Consider the following 17,936-nt stretch of genomic DNA (forward strand, 5'->3'; position numbering starts at 1 on the left):
TCTTCCCCCCTCTCTCTCTCTCTCTCTCTCTCTCTCTCTATTTCCCATGTTCCCCATGTGTAAAAACCCTTACCCCTCTTCCTCCTCACCCCTATCTGTATCAGTATTCTCATCATGGTCTTCATCTCTCCTTTTCTTCTTCTTTTAAATCTTGTTTTTCTCTGTAGGAGTCGATGGGAAAGAGTTCAGATGGTAAATCTTACATCATTACTGGGAGCTGGAATCCCAACACTCCTCAATTTCAGGCTGTCAATGAGGAGACACCTAAAGGTGTGTGTGTATATACACACACACACACGTGCACTCGCATAATGATGAAATGAACATCTGAAGATTAAACCTGTGGAATTTCACACCTCATAGAAATGATTGTATGTGAAAATCAGATTCTATCAATATGCAAATTAGAATAATGTTCAAAAGCCTTCATTTGCATAAAGGAATATGATTGGCTGTTAGACTTCATAACACCCACCTTAACTTAGATTAATGCATCTTAAAGGAGTGAATCATGCCACATGACAAAACAGGGTGTGTGTGTGTGTGAGTAGATAAGTTCATGTACATGACGACGGCGGTGGATTTGGTGATCACAGAGGTGGAGGAGCCGGTGCGCTTCCTGCTGGAGACACGTGTGAGGGTGTGTCCACCCACTGACCGGCTCTTCTGGCCTTTCAGCAAGCGCAGCTACACCGAGACCTTCTATTTAAAACTGCGACAGGTGAATAAAAACCTAAACAGCACCAACCTTTCCAACACGGTGGTCTTGGTGACGTATCACAAAGGCAAGGTTTCTTGGACTGATGTACCAGATGCCACCCAGCGATGTAAAGTGCTTTTCGTGTTTACAGAAAAGTGTGTGTGTGTGTGTTGCAGCTGGAGAGGAAGAGTAACACAGACACGCTGTACGAGGTGGTGAGTTTGGAGAGCGAGACCGAGAGAGAGAAGAAGAAGACGACGGCGAGTCCCGGGATCCTGCCCTCCGCTTCACACGGCTCCATGGCGCCCTCACCTCCTGAGGATGACGAGGAGGAAGGTGAACAGCACAATCATTTCATTCCAGAGCTTTTCTAAATTAAAAACCTCAGATAAGATCTGGTCACATGATCAGATGACATCACAGGAGTGTGTCAGATGTGAAGATGGCTGAAAAGAGAATACACACACTCCTCAAAACTGAGGAGTTCAGGGATCTCCTCCTCCTGTTCAGGGATCATTTCAGTGCTTTATGATGAAATAAATCCCCCGGTGATGCTCCTTTGCGTTCTTTTCTACACTGTGTGTACTGTAAATACATGACTAAAGCCCAGCTCATGACCAGATGATGGTCTGAACCCATCCAGGACCTAATTATCCCATTCCTCCAGGCTTGGACTTGTGTACATGACTACATCTTACTTTAATAATAAATTATTCTGTATACACGTACACACACACACACACACACAGATATCTGTTTACACACGCAACATAAATCAGAACCAGGAACAAAATGAAGGAGACACAAATTACAAACTCTGTCCACTTTAATTACACTGCAGTTTGTTCTGTTATTCCTCACTTCACTACTACCTCTCCTCCTCCTCTTCCTCCTCCCCTTCTTCTTCTTCTTCTTCCTTTGCCTCTTCATTTTTTTCTTTTATGTAGTTGCCTATTTCTACTTTTTATGTAGTTGCCTATTACTTCTTTACCTCTTTTCCTCCTCCTCCTTCCTTCACATCTTTTTAGGGCCTGAGCACCGAAGGAGCGAGGCCAGAGGCCAGAGGCCTTGCTCCGTAGCTGCGGAAGCCCTATTGTTTTCGTTAGAATTTGTTTTTTTTTTTTGTTTGTTCCCCCCCCAAACTTTCAGGGCATTTTGGACCCCTTAACGTGCTCAAAAACTCTTGAAAATCAGCAGACAGGTTGGAATCTGCGGCCATTAGGACGTCACCGTGGCTCGGCCCTGGGCGTGGCACACACCCGTTACAGCGCCCCCTGGAACATCTTACTGCATAGCTGATACACACTTGCACGTATCTGTGTACAACTTGGTACACACTTCGATCTCATTGAGCTGAACAACTTTCACTCTGCATGTCATTAAGGCTAATCCACAGGAAGTGAGGTATTTTGATAGGTTGTTTGCAAAACGCACCCAATGGAATTTGAAATACTCCTCCTAGGGAATTGATAGAACCGCCACCAAACCCAGGCTAATATGATCTCAAGACATTGATAGAACCGCCACCAAACCCAGGCTAATATGATCTCAAGACATTGATAGAACCGCCACCAAACCCAGGCTAATATGATCTCAAGACATTGATAGAACCGCCACCAAACCCAGGCTAATATGATCTCAAGACATTGATAGAACCGCCACCAAACCCAGGCTAATATGATCTCAAGACATTGATAGAACCGCCACCAAACCCAGGCTAATATGATCTCAAGACATTGATAGAACCGCCACCAAACCCAGGCTAATATGATCTCAAGACATTGATAGAACCGCCACCAAACCCAGGCTAATATGATCTCAAGACATTATTATAACCGCCACCAAACCCAGGCTAATATGATCTCAAGACATTGATAGAACCGCCACCAAACCCAGGCTAATATGATCTCATACTCAATTTATACAATCTCAATTTATACAAATTTTTTTCTCTCTCTCTCTCTCTCTCTATATATATTTATACATATATAAACTATAAACTATATACATATATATACAAATTTTTTTCTATCTCTCTCTCTCTCTCTATTTATATATATATATATATAAACTGATATAGTAATATAGTTTAGAGGGAGAGTCATTGTCCCTTTGGACATCACTGGACATTGCTATGATCTATTTCACACCTTTTGTCCTTATATAGTTTAGAAGGAAAGTCAGTTTTCGTTTTGCCATCAGTGGACTTTCCTGTGATCACTTTCAGTACACCCAAATTGTCACTCTTGTCCTTTTGGTATTTCCCCTTTTAATGCATGTACCCACTGTGTCTGGTGCGCCTGGGCAGCGATGGCACCGTGTAGTGATGACCCATAGTGCGAGGGCCCATCATTGCTGCTTGCAGCTATTTTCTTGTTGTTGTTGTTGTTGTTGTTGTTCTTCTTCTTCTTCTTCTTCTTTCTTCTTCTTCATCATCTGCTTCTCTCTTATCTTCTTGTTTGTTTGTTTGTTTTGTGTGTATAATAGCTCAGGTGGAATCCTCTCTGTAATATTTATCTGTCTTTCTCTCTTCTCCTCTGACAGACAATGATGAGCCACTGCTGAGCGGTTCTGGAGACGTCTCTAAAGAGTGCGCTGAGAAGATTCTGGAGACATGGGGAGACCTGCTGTCCAAATGGTGAGTCCTTACATCAGGCCAGAGCCTGGATTTGGTTGAAGAAAATCTCTCTTGATTTATTTTCATTTATTTCATTAATTTGTATATATTTTTTCTTCTCTTCTTCCATTCTGATTATTTTTTTCTGCTCCTTTTATTCTTCCTCCCTTTTTCCTTTCCTGCTTTTCTTCACCACTTACTCCTCCTGTTCCTCCAGCTTTGTTTCCTCCTCCTTTTTTTCTTTCTCTCTCCTTCTTTCTTATTCTCATTCTCATTTCTTTCTATTTCTTAGTCTCTTCTTCTTCTTGTTCTTCTTCTACTATTTCCTTTACTTTCTCCTTCTCCTGTTCCACCTCTTCCTCCATCTTTTTCTCATCCTCCTCCTCCCCCACTTCCTCTTCTTCTTTTTCCTCTTTTTTCTCATCCTGTTCCTCCATCTTCCTTCATCTTGTTCTCCTCCTCCTCTCCCTGCTTCTTCTTCTTCTTCTGCCCCTTTCCCTCTTCCTCCATCTTTCTTTCTCCTCCTCCTCATTTTTCCACTGAGTACATTCTATACATGTATATATTTGTAGTGTATGTTTAATATTTTTATTTTTGCACTCTAAATATAATTCAGGTAGAAGTGTAGGGCTGGGACGGGGTGCACAAACTTTTGCACTCAGCTGTATATGAATAGTGCTGAATTTGTTTAAAAAAAGAAAGAGCTTCACAAAAATAAAAATAAGGTTTGCTGAGTTGATTTGCTAGCTGTGTGTGTGTGTGTGTGTGTGTGTGTGTGTGTGTGTAGACCACTGCTGCATTGTCCTTGAGCAGTATGACCTGGCGAGACACACACACACAGAGGTGTAGCTCCGCAGTTTAACCCCTGTCCTTTACAAAATTTCCAAACCATGGCAAGTCAGACACATCTTCTTACCACACATTCTTCTTTTACCATCGACATCACACACACACACACTCTGAGAGACATCTAATTTGAGAACCCGTTCGCAGGAGGGAAATGAGGAAGAGGAAGGAGAGAGAGAGAGAATGAAAGGAGGGATGTTCAGAGCCAGATAAGGGTCTTATTATGAAGATTATTTCCCGCCACCATTACTCTCATTGTTCTTAATCAAAACCTCAAGATTAATTCAATTAAAAAAGCTCGGGAATTTAATTATAGACTGCAGCTTCCTCACACATGGAGTGTGTGTGTGTGTGTGTGAGTGCTCCCATGTGCTCCTAATCACAGACCTGAACATTTTATTTAATCAAAACTATTATAAATATAATATTTAACACTTCACAATATATGCAAATAAATATTAAAATTAACAATGAACAGAAGAGAAATCCAAATCACATCAATATTTTGTGAGACCAGTCTTTACCTGTAAACCAGCCTGGGGTCTTCTAGGTAGACTTCCACAGCCTGGGGTCTTCTAGGTAGACTTCCACAGCCTGGGGTCTTCTAGGTAGACTTCCACAGCCTGGGGTCTTCTAGGTAGACTTACACCATCTTTTTCTCCTCCTCCTCATTTTTCCCCTGAGTACTTTCTGTGAGTCCAGTTGTAGAAATGCAGCACCAAACTTGCAGCAACCTTCACCATGCTTCACTGTTGCCTCATTATTGTTTCAGCCCTTTGGTGAACAACCTGTCTCATCAGTCCGGAGACCTGCTGCCATTTACCTGCCCCTCACTTCCTATGTTTTTGTGTGTAGTTGAGTCGCTAACCCTTGTTTCCATGTCATAGTTCTGTTTTATTGGCCACAATTCTTCTGTGAAGACCACTTCTGGCCAGACTTCTCCAGACAATAGATGGGTGAACTTGGTCACTCTGGTTTCTCTCAGTTCTATGCTGATGGCACTGCTGGACATCATCTTTCCTTGGTCCACTGTGTCTACACTCCTCAACATTTTCTGGTTGTTTATGCTTCTTCTAAATATCTTGAAGAGCACATCCTCAAACCCCAGTCGGCTTTGAGAGAGTTTGCCTGGGAGAGAGTTGGCTGATGCATTAGAACTACCTTGTGTCTTGTTGCTGTAGTCAGCCAGGCCATGGTCTATGACCTGTGACATGAAACTGACCTCCACAACCTCATCTTAGTCCAGAGTTTGTTTGTTCCTCACCTAGGTTTAAGCTCCTACACAGCTGTTTCTGTTTCACTGAGTGACTGGGTTTCAACCTACTGTATGTATGAACCCCATGACCCTGTCTCTGGTTCATCACTGTTCCTTCCTTGGACCACTTTTGATAGATACTGACCACTGCAGACCGGGAACACCCCACAAGAGCTGCAGTTTTGAAGATGCTCTAAAATTGTGTTACACATTTACACATGAAATTTAGAGAATCAGTCGTATCTTTCTCCTCCTTCTGTGTGAATAAATGTGATTTGTTTTTGTTTTTTTATCGTTATACGCTCAAGTCAATTTAAGCTTCACTTCTGCCTCTGAGAAATTTATTTAATAATTTAATAATTTTTGTGGTTTAGTTCTCATTTCTGTTTCCAGTTCTTTGGGAATGTTACCTTTTGCTAGGTATCGCCAAATGCAAATGAAAGAAAAAATCCCAAAGTTTTGTATAACCGGTGGAAATTTTTAGCTCATTTTGTCTTACACACACACACACAAAAAAAAAAAAAGTAATATATTTATTTTACTTTTATTTATTTATTTATTTATTTATTTATTTTACTTTTATTTATTTATTTGTTTATTTATTTTACATTATTTTATTTTATTTTTATTTATTTATTTATTTATTTATTTATTTATTTATTTATTTATTTATTTATTTTACTTTTATTTATTTATTTATTTATTTATTTTACTTTTATTTATTTTACATTTATTTATTTTATTTTTATTTATTTATTTATTTATTTTACTTTTATTTATTGATTTTATTTATTTATTTTACTTTTATTTATTTATTTATTTTACTTTTATTTATTTTACTTTTATTTATTGATTTATGTATCAAGAATCTCTTTCTGGACTTTACAGCCCATAGTTCATATGAATACGATGTTGAGGGAAGGAAACATGACCCTTACTGATAAACCCATGAGTTCATAAAAAAAAAAAGTGTGTGTGTGTGTTTGCAGGGTCACATGGGTGGAATGTGTGTGACTATTACTTCCTCTTACATCACGTGAATTATTGTGTGTTTTAGTTGTAAATTCAGTCTGAATGAATACAGAGGGTTACGTAAAATAAATTACATCATGAATAAAGCACAGATCCTCAAGCAGCAGCTATTTTAACCATCACTTCCTCCACAACATTCCTAATAAACGATTCATTCATTCATTCGTTATTGATGTTGATTGATTCATTGATTAGATTGCTGGATCTGATCGTGTTGAATATAAAATATTTTCATAATTTTTTTTAATTCATACTCTTCACTGTGGAATATATCCTGAGTGAAAGTTCAGAAGTTCTTGTCCTTAAAAAATTTAAAAAACAAATTCTTTATACTTATGAAAATGAATAAAACCAAAAATGGTGTAGTTATTTGCATCTAAATAATATGAAACTAACTAAGAAGCATGACTAAGAAGTTGAGAATATTTTTATTTATTAGACATTGATCTTTATCCATTTATAGTTATGTTTAATATGGTGGAAGATTCCTGTTCCTGTTGTCACTTATGTTATAGCAGCTATAAATGGTCATCCTCTCCCTCTTCTCTGTCCTGAAGATGTCAGAAAAGTTACAGCTTCCCCTCTGACTTCACCTCTGACTTCACCTCTAAGCGCCGACACTGGCGACTCCTTTGGTTCATGTTAAATAAATTACAGATATTTCATCACGTGATTACACACACTCTATTCCTTTATCAGTGGAGACTCCTCATGGTTGAACAATAACGTACTAGAACAATTATTATAAACCTGAATTAATCCACACCTTCTGATTGAATGATGGTCCAGTCAGCTGACAGGAAGTAGAATGTTTATAGATGGATTGTTGGAAAAACATTTTTAACATCCTCTGCAGCTTGATGCAAGTTTCTAGTTTGACTTTTTGTGTCTATTTCCTCCGTCTCTCAGGCACATGAACCTGGCTGTACGGCCCAAACCACTCCCGGCGCTCGTCCGCAGCGGTATCCCCGAAGCCCTCAGGGGAGAGGTGTGGCAACTCCTGGCTGGTTGCCATAACAACGACCATCAGGTGGAGGAGTACCGCACGCTTATTACGAAGGTAAGAGTTTGAGCCATTCACTGTCGATTCAGAGTCGATTCACTATTGATTCAGAGTCGATTTGCTACTGATTCAGAGTCCATTCACTATCAATTTAGAGGAACTAAAATTAATTAAATGATTTTGAACGATCCAGATTATGTATCACTGTTTACTGGGTGGGTTACACATTAGCGTTAATATCCACCATAGATCACTACGGATCTCCCGACATCAAACGGTTCCTGCTTCCGATCCTAGAAGGATTTTGGAATTTTATTTTTCTCGACTCTCTCGAGCTCAAATTCTTTATGAGGTTCTAGATCAGGAACCAGAATTTTCTTGATCCTAGCACTAATGCGATGTGATCGACTGTGTGTATTTCTCGACTATTTCTAAATTATTATTTAAATCCATTTTATTTTCCAGTCTGTCTCGCTCTTTGAGTTTCTTCTCACGGCTTCTTCATCTTTAGCACCAGCAAATACAAAAAAACACAAATGTCTTGAGACCATTTCCAATATTTTTCCCTATCTCGTGTTCCAGGCAGGCCATGTCCGCTCTTAGGAAGTGACTGGACTTTTATGGAAGGCTTAGTCATGTCACTACTGGAGGCATACAAAAGGTGTCTAAAAACTGGATTGTGTGTGTGTGTGTGTGTGTATATAGATTAGACTTGTTAGTGCAGGTGTTGATTTTGTTTTCTCCTCGACTGGTAACGCTGTACAGAAATGGTTCCCACGGTCCAGTTTGACTGATTTCCAGGAATGGTTTCATGTAACCCGAGTTCTCACAACCTGGAGCTGCTGAAAATGGAGGACGTATTTCCGGATGCAGAGCAAGTTGATTTGCACAAATGAGAAAAGTGTTCTGAGATTTAGCGATGGCTACGGCGAGTAACATCAACATTAATGTGTATCTAAGGTGCTGTTCAGACCTGGGGTTAATATCCGGCGTGAACGATCAGATCACTAGCAGACGGCGAAACCTATAGATCTGTCTCAGGTGACCGCTTGTGATCAGATTTCACGCATCATTTCCGCAGGAGGAAGGGCGTTGCCAACGTTCATCCTATATGTGCGTTTGTGGTGTTTCTCGTGGCCTGCTTACAAAACTCATCAATGAACAGATAAGAAAAAACAAGAAGCTATCTGTTAACCTAGCATTGGAGAATTCTCCCTTTCAGCTTCAGCTACAGCAAGCACACATTCATTTAGCGTATGAGGAATAAAAACACTTTTGCTTTCACGCTACACGTTACATGTTGACCTCTGAAACACTTTGGACCAGAATTTAGAGAGCTTTCACACCTAGTAGCCCATTTGCCCAGTCTGAATCTGAGGAAAATGGTTTTAAACTATTTTATTCGGTTCAGTTTATGGTGCTCATAATTAAACAACTCAATAATAACGCTGAAGTTGTGTAAGAGGTACAAGGATGAAGATGTGGTTATAACCCTCTTATTCACTGGTGAGACACAATTTTGCAGTAAAATCTGTTGAATACAGAATAAGAAGTTATGAGTGCTAAGACTAAATAAACAGTTGTTATAAACACAGAAATAACCAGCAGAACAAGAACAATTTGAATATTTATTAATTGATTAATTTCTCTCTTAGATTTGTTTGTTCGTCACATTTAATAATGTACTACAGCTCTGTCCTTTGGCTCAGCTCACAAAAAAACAAAAACCATGTGGTTTCATTTACCTTCTGCAGTCGAGTCGATTCAGAGTTGATTCACTGTCGATTCAGAGTTGATTCACTGGCGATTCAGAGTTGATTCACTGGCGATTCAGAGTTGATTCACTGGCGATTCAGAGTTGATTCACTGGCCATTTAGAGCTGATTCACTCTTGATTCAGAGTTGATTCACTCTTGATTCAGAGTTGATTCACTCTTGATTCAGAGCTGATTCACTCTTGATTCAGAGCTGATTCGCTCTTGATTCAGAGCTGATTCGCTCTTGATTCAGAGCTGATTCGCTCTTGATTCAGAGCTGATTCACTCTTGATTCAGAGTTGATTCACTCTTGATTCAGAGTTGATTCACTCTTGATTCAGAGTTGATTCACTGTCGATTTAGACTTGATTCACTGTAGATTCAGAGCTGATTCACCCTCGATTCACTGTCGATTCAGTGTTGATTCACTGTTGATTTAGAGTCGATTCTCTTTTGATTCAGAATCGATTCACTCTCGATTCAGAATCGATTCACTCTCAATTCCCTTCTCACTCAATTTGAAGTAAACTGAGACCAGCTCTCTCGGATGCAGGTGTTTTCCTGAGTGTGTTCTCACCTGATAAAAGAACCGCTCTGAGTGTGAGAAGATGTAAGAGTTCAAACACACTATGATTATTATTGAATCATTTTGTATTTTTTCCTCTTAGCTGTGTATTGTTCAGGTTTCTGTTTAACCCCCAAAAACCGAGCTCTGAAAGTTTACTCAGGAACATTTCTGTACAGATTTCCCTTCAGACACAGTCCTGAGGGAGATCCGGAGCTGGCACGCTGAGTGAAAATGCCTGCTGGCGTAGCTCTGCACATACACTAGTGATGAGGTACTTTTATTATATTTGTGTTCTAGCTGTGGATTCTTCTCATTGGAATAAGCCAAGACCGTCATGTTCCTGCTTCAGGCCTTGCTCTTTAAAGGAAGCTGACTGGTTTTGTCTACCTGCAGGTTTGAAACTTGTGTGTACCTGTCAGTCATGTCGTCATGTCCTCGGGTGACTTATGGAATGGAATTATCGTGCCGCACAGGCCGTAGCGCACCACCTCCATTTCTGAAAGTTATTTAAATAATTTACATGGTAATGTTTTGTACTGTGATGCCAGTTCTCTTGTTAGGATCCTGTTTACTGTGGAGTTTTATGGATCCAGTGTGAGATGTTCTTCACGTGTAGCAGCTCAGACGCAGTGCCACATGGAGCTTTACTGCAGAGCCGCCGGTGTTAGACAGCACATCTGTGCCACGGCTCAAGCTAAATTCTATTCTATTCTATTCTATTCTATTCTATTCTATTCTATTCTATTCTATTCTATTCTATTCTATTCTATTCTGTGTAATTCTTTGGATGTTTACCATGTACCAAGCCCCAGCACTGCCAAGCTGCCACCGTTGGCCCTTGAGCAAGGCCCTCACCCCCCCTGCTCCAGGGACGCCGCATCATGGCTGACCCTGCACTCTGACCCCAAGCCCCAAGGATGGGATATATGAAGAAAGAATTTCACTGTGCAGTAATGTACATGTGACAAAGACAGCTTAAACATGATTTCAGTGGAACCTTGATGCCCACAATTACGAATTTTCGCCTTTAGAATTAAAGAAATTTGCATCGGCATAGAAACGAACTGAACCGAATGCCGGCTAAGTTGCGCAGACGTCCGGGAGCCGTTCAGAACTTCTTAATGTCAGTGGAAAGCTGAGTGAACGAGTGCAAGGATTTTTTTTCAGTCAGTGAAAGCTGTTTGGAAAGAGTGGACCCACGATACCAACGTCGTCTTCAGCATGTGTTCAAAAACTAGCTGATTTTTCGGGTGTTTTTTTTGTTGACAGATTGGTGCTGTGGGTGGTCTGTTCGGTTTTTAGCCCAAGCTTGGTGGCACGACTTCCTGTGAGGACCCTTGACATGGAATGCTTGGTTTGGATCAGTTCTTTGTAAGCATTTTAAATACGCTTTGTTTTGGGAATATTTTTGGGGGGTTGGAACAGATTATCTGCATTTACTTTATTTTTTATGGGGAAATTCATTTCAGTGCAAATTTTTACCTCCAGAATGGATAAAATTTCTACGCTGAGGTTCTACTGTCTTCAGATTTATCTGGATGTGTATTTATTTGAGGGATATCCGTATTATGAGATCATAAATGTCACACAGGCATAGATAAAACTACAGGACACCCGAGTGGTCATTTTCTCCAGCTGTAACGTCGCTCCAGACATTCCTCTGCTGTTTCAGTACATTTCTGCATTAAACCGAACCGACAGCACCAGGACAGATGTGTGTTTATTGTACGTACGTTGACTCAGTTCTACAAGATGATTAGCGCTTGTGTAGATGGAGTGTGTTTTGTTTTCCTGGTTACGGGAACGCAGTGTGTTTTTACTCGACTCGCTCCTGTCACTCATAATTATGTAAAATCAACATCCTGCAGTAACTCGGCTTCCAGGTGGATACAAGATGTTCTCTTCTTCTGCTTCTGCATGCCAGAGTGCAAATAAGCTCAACCTGTGTGTGTGGGTGTGTGTGTGTGTGTGTGAGAGACAGACAGACAGACAGTGAGAAAAATAGATGTCTGTGTGTCTGTAACTGATGTCATGCTAAACATTTAAATGGACCATGGAGGTTTGAGGTCCAGCCTCTGTGTTAGCATGTGTGTGTTTGTGTTTGGGTGTGTTTGTGTGTGTTAGCGCGTGTTTGTGTGCGTTTGTGTGTTAGCGTGTGTTTGTGTGTGTTAGCACGTGTTTGTGTGCGTTTGTGTTAGCGTGTGTTTGTGTGTGTTTGTGCATGTTTGTGTGTTAGTTTGTGCTTGTGTATGTCAGTGTGTGTCACTGTCTTGTGTGTGTTAGCGTATTCAATTCCCCATAATTAATAGAATTTAATTAATTAATTAAAGGAAAGTATTTCTTTCCTTTTTTCAACTTCATTATATTTTGCATTTTCCCCACTCTATTCTACTGAATTCTTTTCATGTATATCGTTCTATTTAATTCTACTCTATAATATTATTCTGCTTTATTCAGTTTGATGCCAATCTGTCCTGCTTCTACTTTATTTTACTCTCTTGTTTGTTTTTCATGTTATTCTAGTCTTTCCACTCTATTGATTTCTATTCTTTTCCTAATTTTTCTAGTGAGTTCTGTTGTATTCTGTTTTTCTGAGGTTTTTCAGTTCTATCCTCCTGTTTTATGTTGCCATGTTCTATTCAGGGCTCTTGTACTTTTATTTAAATGAATTATTTCCTGCTTTATTCTGTTTGTTTTATTGTAGAGTGAATCTGTTCTGTTTGTCGTTCTACAATGCACCTGTTTCCTAAACACCTCTTATGCTAATTGATGTAGGAACTCGTTAATATTCGGTCTTTCGTCTTCGTTAACAGATAAGTAGTTGCTCTCGCTCTGATTGGCCTTTTTTTTTTTTTTTTGCTCCTAGACTTGCAGATATTTTTTCTGGCTTGAGAAAAGCAGGCTGTTTGAGCTGAGGAAGACGAGCATTATTAGCGTTTACTTTAGCATCCGTGAGAGTGAGAGTATTGATCACAGTGAGAGGAGAGAGCTGACTGAGGCACTTTATACCACATGCTAACCGCACATTCCTTTACTGCTGTGCTAAAGCCGCTCTGACACAGGAAATAACAGCTACCCAGCAGATACCCAGCGTTTACACTCATCACTCTACACTCATCACTCTACAGAGTTTACACTCATCACTCTACACTCATCACTCTACACTCATCACTCTACACTCATCACTCTACAGAGTTTACACTCATCACTCTACATTCATCACTCTACAGAGTTTACACTCATCACTCTACAGAGTTTACACTCATCACTCTACATTCATCACTCTACAGAGTTTACACTCATCACTCTACATTCATCACTCTACAGAGTTTACACTCATCACTCTACATTCATCACTCTACAGAGTTTACACTCATCACTCTACAGAGTTTACACTCATCACTCTACAGAGTTTACACTCATCACTCTACACTCATCACTCTACAGAGTTTACACTCATCACTCTACAGAGTTTACACTCATCACTCTACACTCATCACTCTACAGAGTTTACACTCATCACTCTACACTCATCACTCTACAGAGTTTACACTCATCACTCTACAGAGTTTACACTCATCACTCTACACTCATCACTCTACAGAGTTTACACTCATCACTCTACACTCATCACTCTACAGAGTTTACACTCATCACTCTACATTCATCACTCTACAGAGTTTACACTCATTACTTTACAAAAGTCAGGTATGCCTCTGCTGAAAGCTTTATCATTAATAATAATAGACTTTCAGGATCATTAATTTAGCCACATTAATTAGATTAATGACGTTAATTAAAGCATGAATTTACAGATTTAAAGCAAATATTATATATTAGTTATTAATTATTAGCTGTGTTACTCTGAAAGCCTTGAAAGTTTTGGCTACACACTTAGTCTATGTTCATGTATAACTCCTCATTAAAGAAGCATTTATTATTTACTGTATTATTGTAATTGTAGAATTTTAGAGTAAATACAGTGTGCGAGGTTTTGGAATGAAAGGTGGAAACACGTTCCTCTGCCGGTTTCACCTTAGACACGTCTCACGCCGCACTTTAGTAACTTAAACCTCTTCTGTTCTCTGATCTCTGTAGTGTAACTTCTGGCCTCAGTTTCCATGTGATAGCGTCTGATACGGTACTCCTGTACAGGTACACTCACTGGACTGAAACCGGACCTTACAGCAGCTACTTTTAACAGTAAAATCCATCACTAAAAGAATTTACAGAGATTTCACATGAAGGTTCAGATCTCTAATGAACAAATCCGAGGTGACGTGGGTAGAAGGTGGGTTTGCCCTCATCATCAAGGCACTTCTGCCTTAAATTAGTAGGCACAGTCAATGCAAATATATTATTACTTGCAGTGTACAGTGGCTGAGAAGAGCAAAATAAAATAACAAATCCAAAAACACAAGGACAAATCAGACAAAGCGGAAAAGGTAGGTGTAGATTGTGAATGGAATTCTTCCCTCTGATTGGACGAGACATCTGTCACTCAAGATATCGAAACAGTAGGAAATTGTGTATCTAACTTTATTTCTTGTACATGTGTGGAGTTCTGTCTTCACTGAACCTTTTTTTTTGGATGCAACGTTATATCTTTTAAAGACAGTAACAAACATTTATATTTATAAGAAAATAGAATTCATTCAGCTCTACTGTGAGGAAGGACGTTCATATGGTCAGTGTGATGTTGGATATACTGATAGTGTATCATGGAGTAAAGATTAGTTTACGATCACCAAAAACACACCAGGAATGTATGGAAGAGTAAACTGTTCCAGATTAGAGGATGTAAGGAGCGCTATAAGAGCAGAGCTGTGTTCATACACACACCAATCCACTTTCTACTGCTGCAGCTACTGCTGGACTTCCTGTAGATCCTGAGTGACCCATGTCTTGTCCAATCAGAGGGAAGAATTCTGTTCACACTTTATACCTACCTTTGTGCTTCATCTGAATCGTCCTTGTGTTTTCTGATGTGTTATTTTGTTTTGCACTTCTCTGCCGCCGTACACTGCAGGTAATAATCTATTTGCGTTGACTCCGCCCACAACTTCTCGGCCACCGTAGCAGTATGATTGAAGTCACTTCAGGATCAGATGAATTGTGTATTAACTAATACGACCGATTGGCTGGAATTAAACTTGTAGAAGCAGTGTTTATGCCACTGTGGATGTCCTCTGTACTGACCCCTTCATACCCTTTAACCCTGTCACCTCAGTGCCGTATTTCTCCGCTGTTTCTTCCACAGTCTCTCGTTACAGTTCAGAGCTATCACCGTCCACTCCCTGGGTTTTATTTTTAACCCTGTGGTGTTAAACTCTGGTTCTGAAAGCTGCTGAGTGAGGATGACTATGACTGTGTAATGAAGACGTGACAGCTCAGCCTGTAAACCGGATCACAGATCAAGCCACTCGTGGTTCTGCTTTTTTTTTGAACCCCCCTCAGGCAATTACACGTGTCCTCCTTACCGACTGACCTCAAAATGCACTGCACACTTCAGATGCTGTGATACCATCAAATGACACGATCCTCTACACCTGAATTAATTCCACAAAAATAACAAAATAATTACAATTAAACACAAAGAACAAGATAATGTGACCTAATAATAAAAGTATCATTAACTCTCATTATCAGTAACATTTCCTTATTTATTTTGAAGTACAGTAAAAGTTGATGCCCAATAAATCACACAACTGCAGCTGCTTGTTGAATATTGTTCCTGCCTGTGGGTTCTTCTGCCCACTCTGAGGGTTCAGGCATTGGTTCAGTCTGGGCTTTCTACTGTCCAGTCTTGGGCTTCTTTTGGCGTCCTTCTTTTTTTTTTTTTCTTCAGGTTTGAGCTTCTTCCAAGCCTGTTCTTTCTTCGGTCTAGCCTGAATATTCTGCTGACCAACCCATTGTTTTTTTCCCATCCTGGAGCTCCTTATCGTCATGCTGAGGCTTCTTCTGGGGCTTCTGCTTAGCCTTTATGGTCCAGCTTAGTGTTTATTCTGTTGAGACTGGAGCTTCTTCTGTCAAGGTAGTGGTGTTTTTCATCCAGCCAGGGTCATTTTCTCTCCAGATAGGAGCTGCTTTTGTCCAGCCTCAGCCTTCTTTTGTCCAGTCTTGGACTTGTCTTGTCCTTCATGGGGCTTTTCTGTCATGCCTAGGGTTTCTAACCTCCAGCCAGGGGATTCTTCCATCCAGCCTAATCTTTGGGCTTCTCCTGTCCAGACTGGGGCTTATTCCATCCAAATTTTAGCTTCAATACATTCTGTGTCTTTATTTGGCCAGCGTGAGGCTTCTTCTTGAGGTTCTTCTGCTGAACCTAGGTCTTATTTTGTTCATTTCAGGGATTCTTCCACCTAGATCAGTGATTTCTTCATCCAGTGTGGTTTTTTTTTTTTAAATCATTGGGCTTCATTTCTGTATCCTGGGACTACTTCCATGCATCCTGGTATTTCTTTTGTCCATTCTGAGGCTTCTCTTCATTCAGGAGCTTCTTTGGGTCTGACTGGAGCTGCTTCTATAGAGCCTTGGACTTCTTCCTACATCACCTGGCATCTTCTGGTGTTTTTTATTGCCTTCTGTGGCTTCTCCTGGCCATGTGCTTCCATCCACCCTAGGCTTTGCATTGTTGTTATGAGAGGATGCTGTTACTGGAGTGAAATGAGCCAAAAGTAAAAGCTGTTAATCTAAAAGTCATTTAGAAAATGTGTATTGAGTGTGTAATGGATTGTGTTCTTTGAATGTGCTGTAATGTCATATTGATGTTTTGTATGTTAGAGCTGTACACATGAATAATGCATGACACATGTAACATATACACGCGGTAGGGTAGTGTGATTTATTATCCATCATCAGTACATGCATATGTGTGTGTGTGTGTGAGCGAACGTGTGTATGAGTGTATACTGCTGGAGCCTCGAAGGAACGGTGATTTATTTCCCGACATGACACGAACAATGCCTGCACTCTCGTAACTCACCATTGTGTTGAATTCAATAGAACCATTGAATTAGCCACATTTCTATTTTGAGATGGTTTTATACCCAGCAGCAGGTTGAACTTCTCACAGTGACTGAAGAAAAAAATAGTCCTGGTTTATTTCTACAGTAAACATTTGACTCAGACGTATAGAATTTCCACCATTTCTGGTCACAACTTTCTCCTCAGCCTCATGCCCTAATGGCAGAGTTAATACCATGTGTTGATTTTAATCAGAGCTCTGGGCATAAATACAGGAAGAGTCCTGACACCCGGGGCTTTAGGTGACGATAGCTTTGATTTATTTCATCAGAGCAGCTTCACCTTTTCCACACTTTATTCCCTCAGTTTATTTGCACCTGTTGCCATAGAAACTACACGGAAATAAGGTTTTCTTCATAAACCCCATTCACTTTTTCTCACTATTACTTTAAAATTTGCAAGAAATAAAGAGTTTATTTATTGTTTTTCTGTTTACTGTTATAGAAAAAAAATGATGAAGTGTAGTTACTGTTTCCACCCTGAATATATCTTACAGTAACTTGCCAACATTTAATTATTTCAATTAAATGATTAAAATTGGCTTTGTCCAGCCTTGGGTTTGACTTCGTCCAGCCTGGGGCTTCTCTTGTTTGCCCTGGGGCTTCTTCTGTCCATCGTGGGGCTATATCTGTTCAGCCTGTAGCTTCTTTTGCCTTTCTCTGTTTGCTATGGTCAGCCTGGGGTTTCTCTTGTTCAGCCTTGGGGCTTCTTCCGTCCATCATGGAGCTATATCTGTTAAGCCTAGAGCATCTTTTGCCTGTGGTCAGCCTGGGGCTTCTTTTGTGCAGACTAGGTCTTCTCTTGTCCAGCCTGGGCTTGTCCAGCCTTGGGTTTGCCTTTGTCCAGCCTGGGGCTTCTCTTGTCCAGCCTGGGGCTTCTCTTGTCCAGCCTGGGGCTTCTCTTGTCCAGCCTGGGGCTTCTCTTGTTCAACCTAGTTCTTCTATTGTGCAGCCTAGTTCTTCTCTTGTCCAGTCTGGGTCTTATTGTCCAGCCTGGGGCTTCCCTTATCTAGCCTGGGGCTTCTCTTGTGCATCCTGGAGCTTCTATTGTCCAGCCTAGTTCTTTTCTTGACCTACCTGGTTCTTCTCTTGTCCAACCTGGGGGCTTCTCTTGGGGCGTCTGCCTTACACGTCCC

The 17,936-nt window shown here is 40.3% G+C and overlaps 1 protein-coding gene across 4 annotated transcripts in view; it reads left to right on the forward strand.

Annotated features, from left to right (window-relative positions):
- Positions 1-17,936, forward strand: part of LOC131366746 (rab GTPase-activating protein 1) — a 75,627-nt gene that overhangs the window by 18,872 nt on the left and 38,819 nt on the right. For all 4 annotated transcript variants that reach the window (XM_058411454.1, XM_058411457.1, XM_058411455.1 and 1 more), the window contains 5 exons: positions 168-270; positions 552-721; positions 877-1,036; positions 3,245-3,338; positions 7,360-7,510. In XM_058411454.1, coding sequence (XP_058267437.1) covers positions 168-270; positions 552-721; positions 877-1,036; positions 3,245-3,338; positions 7,360-7,510 — 678 coding nt within the window. The remainder of the gene's footprint in view (positions 1-167; positions 271-551; positions 722-876; positions 1,037-3,244; positions 3,339-7,359; positions 7,511-17,936) is intronic.

Source organism: Hemibagrus wyckioides, linkage group LG16 (assembly GCF_019097595.1).
Source record: "Hemibagrus wyckioides isolate EC202008001 linkage group LG16, SWU_Hwy_1.0, whole genome shotgun sequence".
Lineage (NCBI taxonomy): Eukaryota > Metazoa > Chordata > Actinopteri > Siluriformes > Bagridae > Hemibagrus > Hemibagrus wyckioides.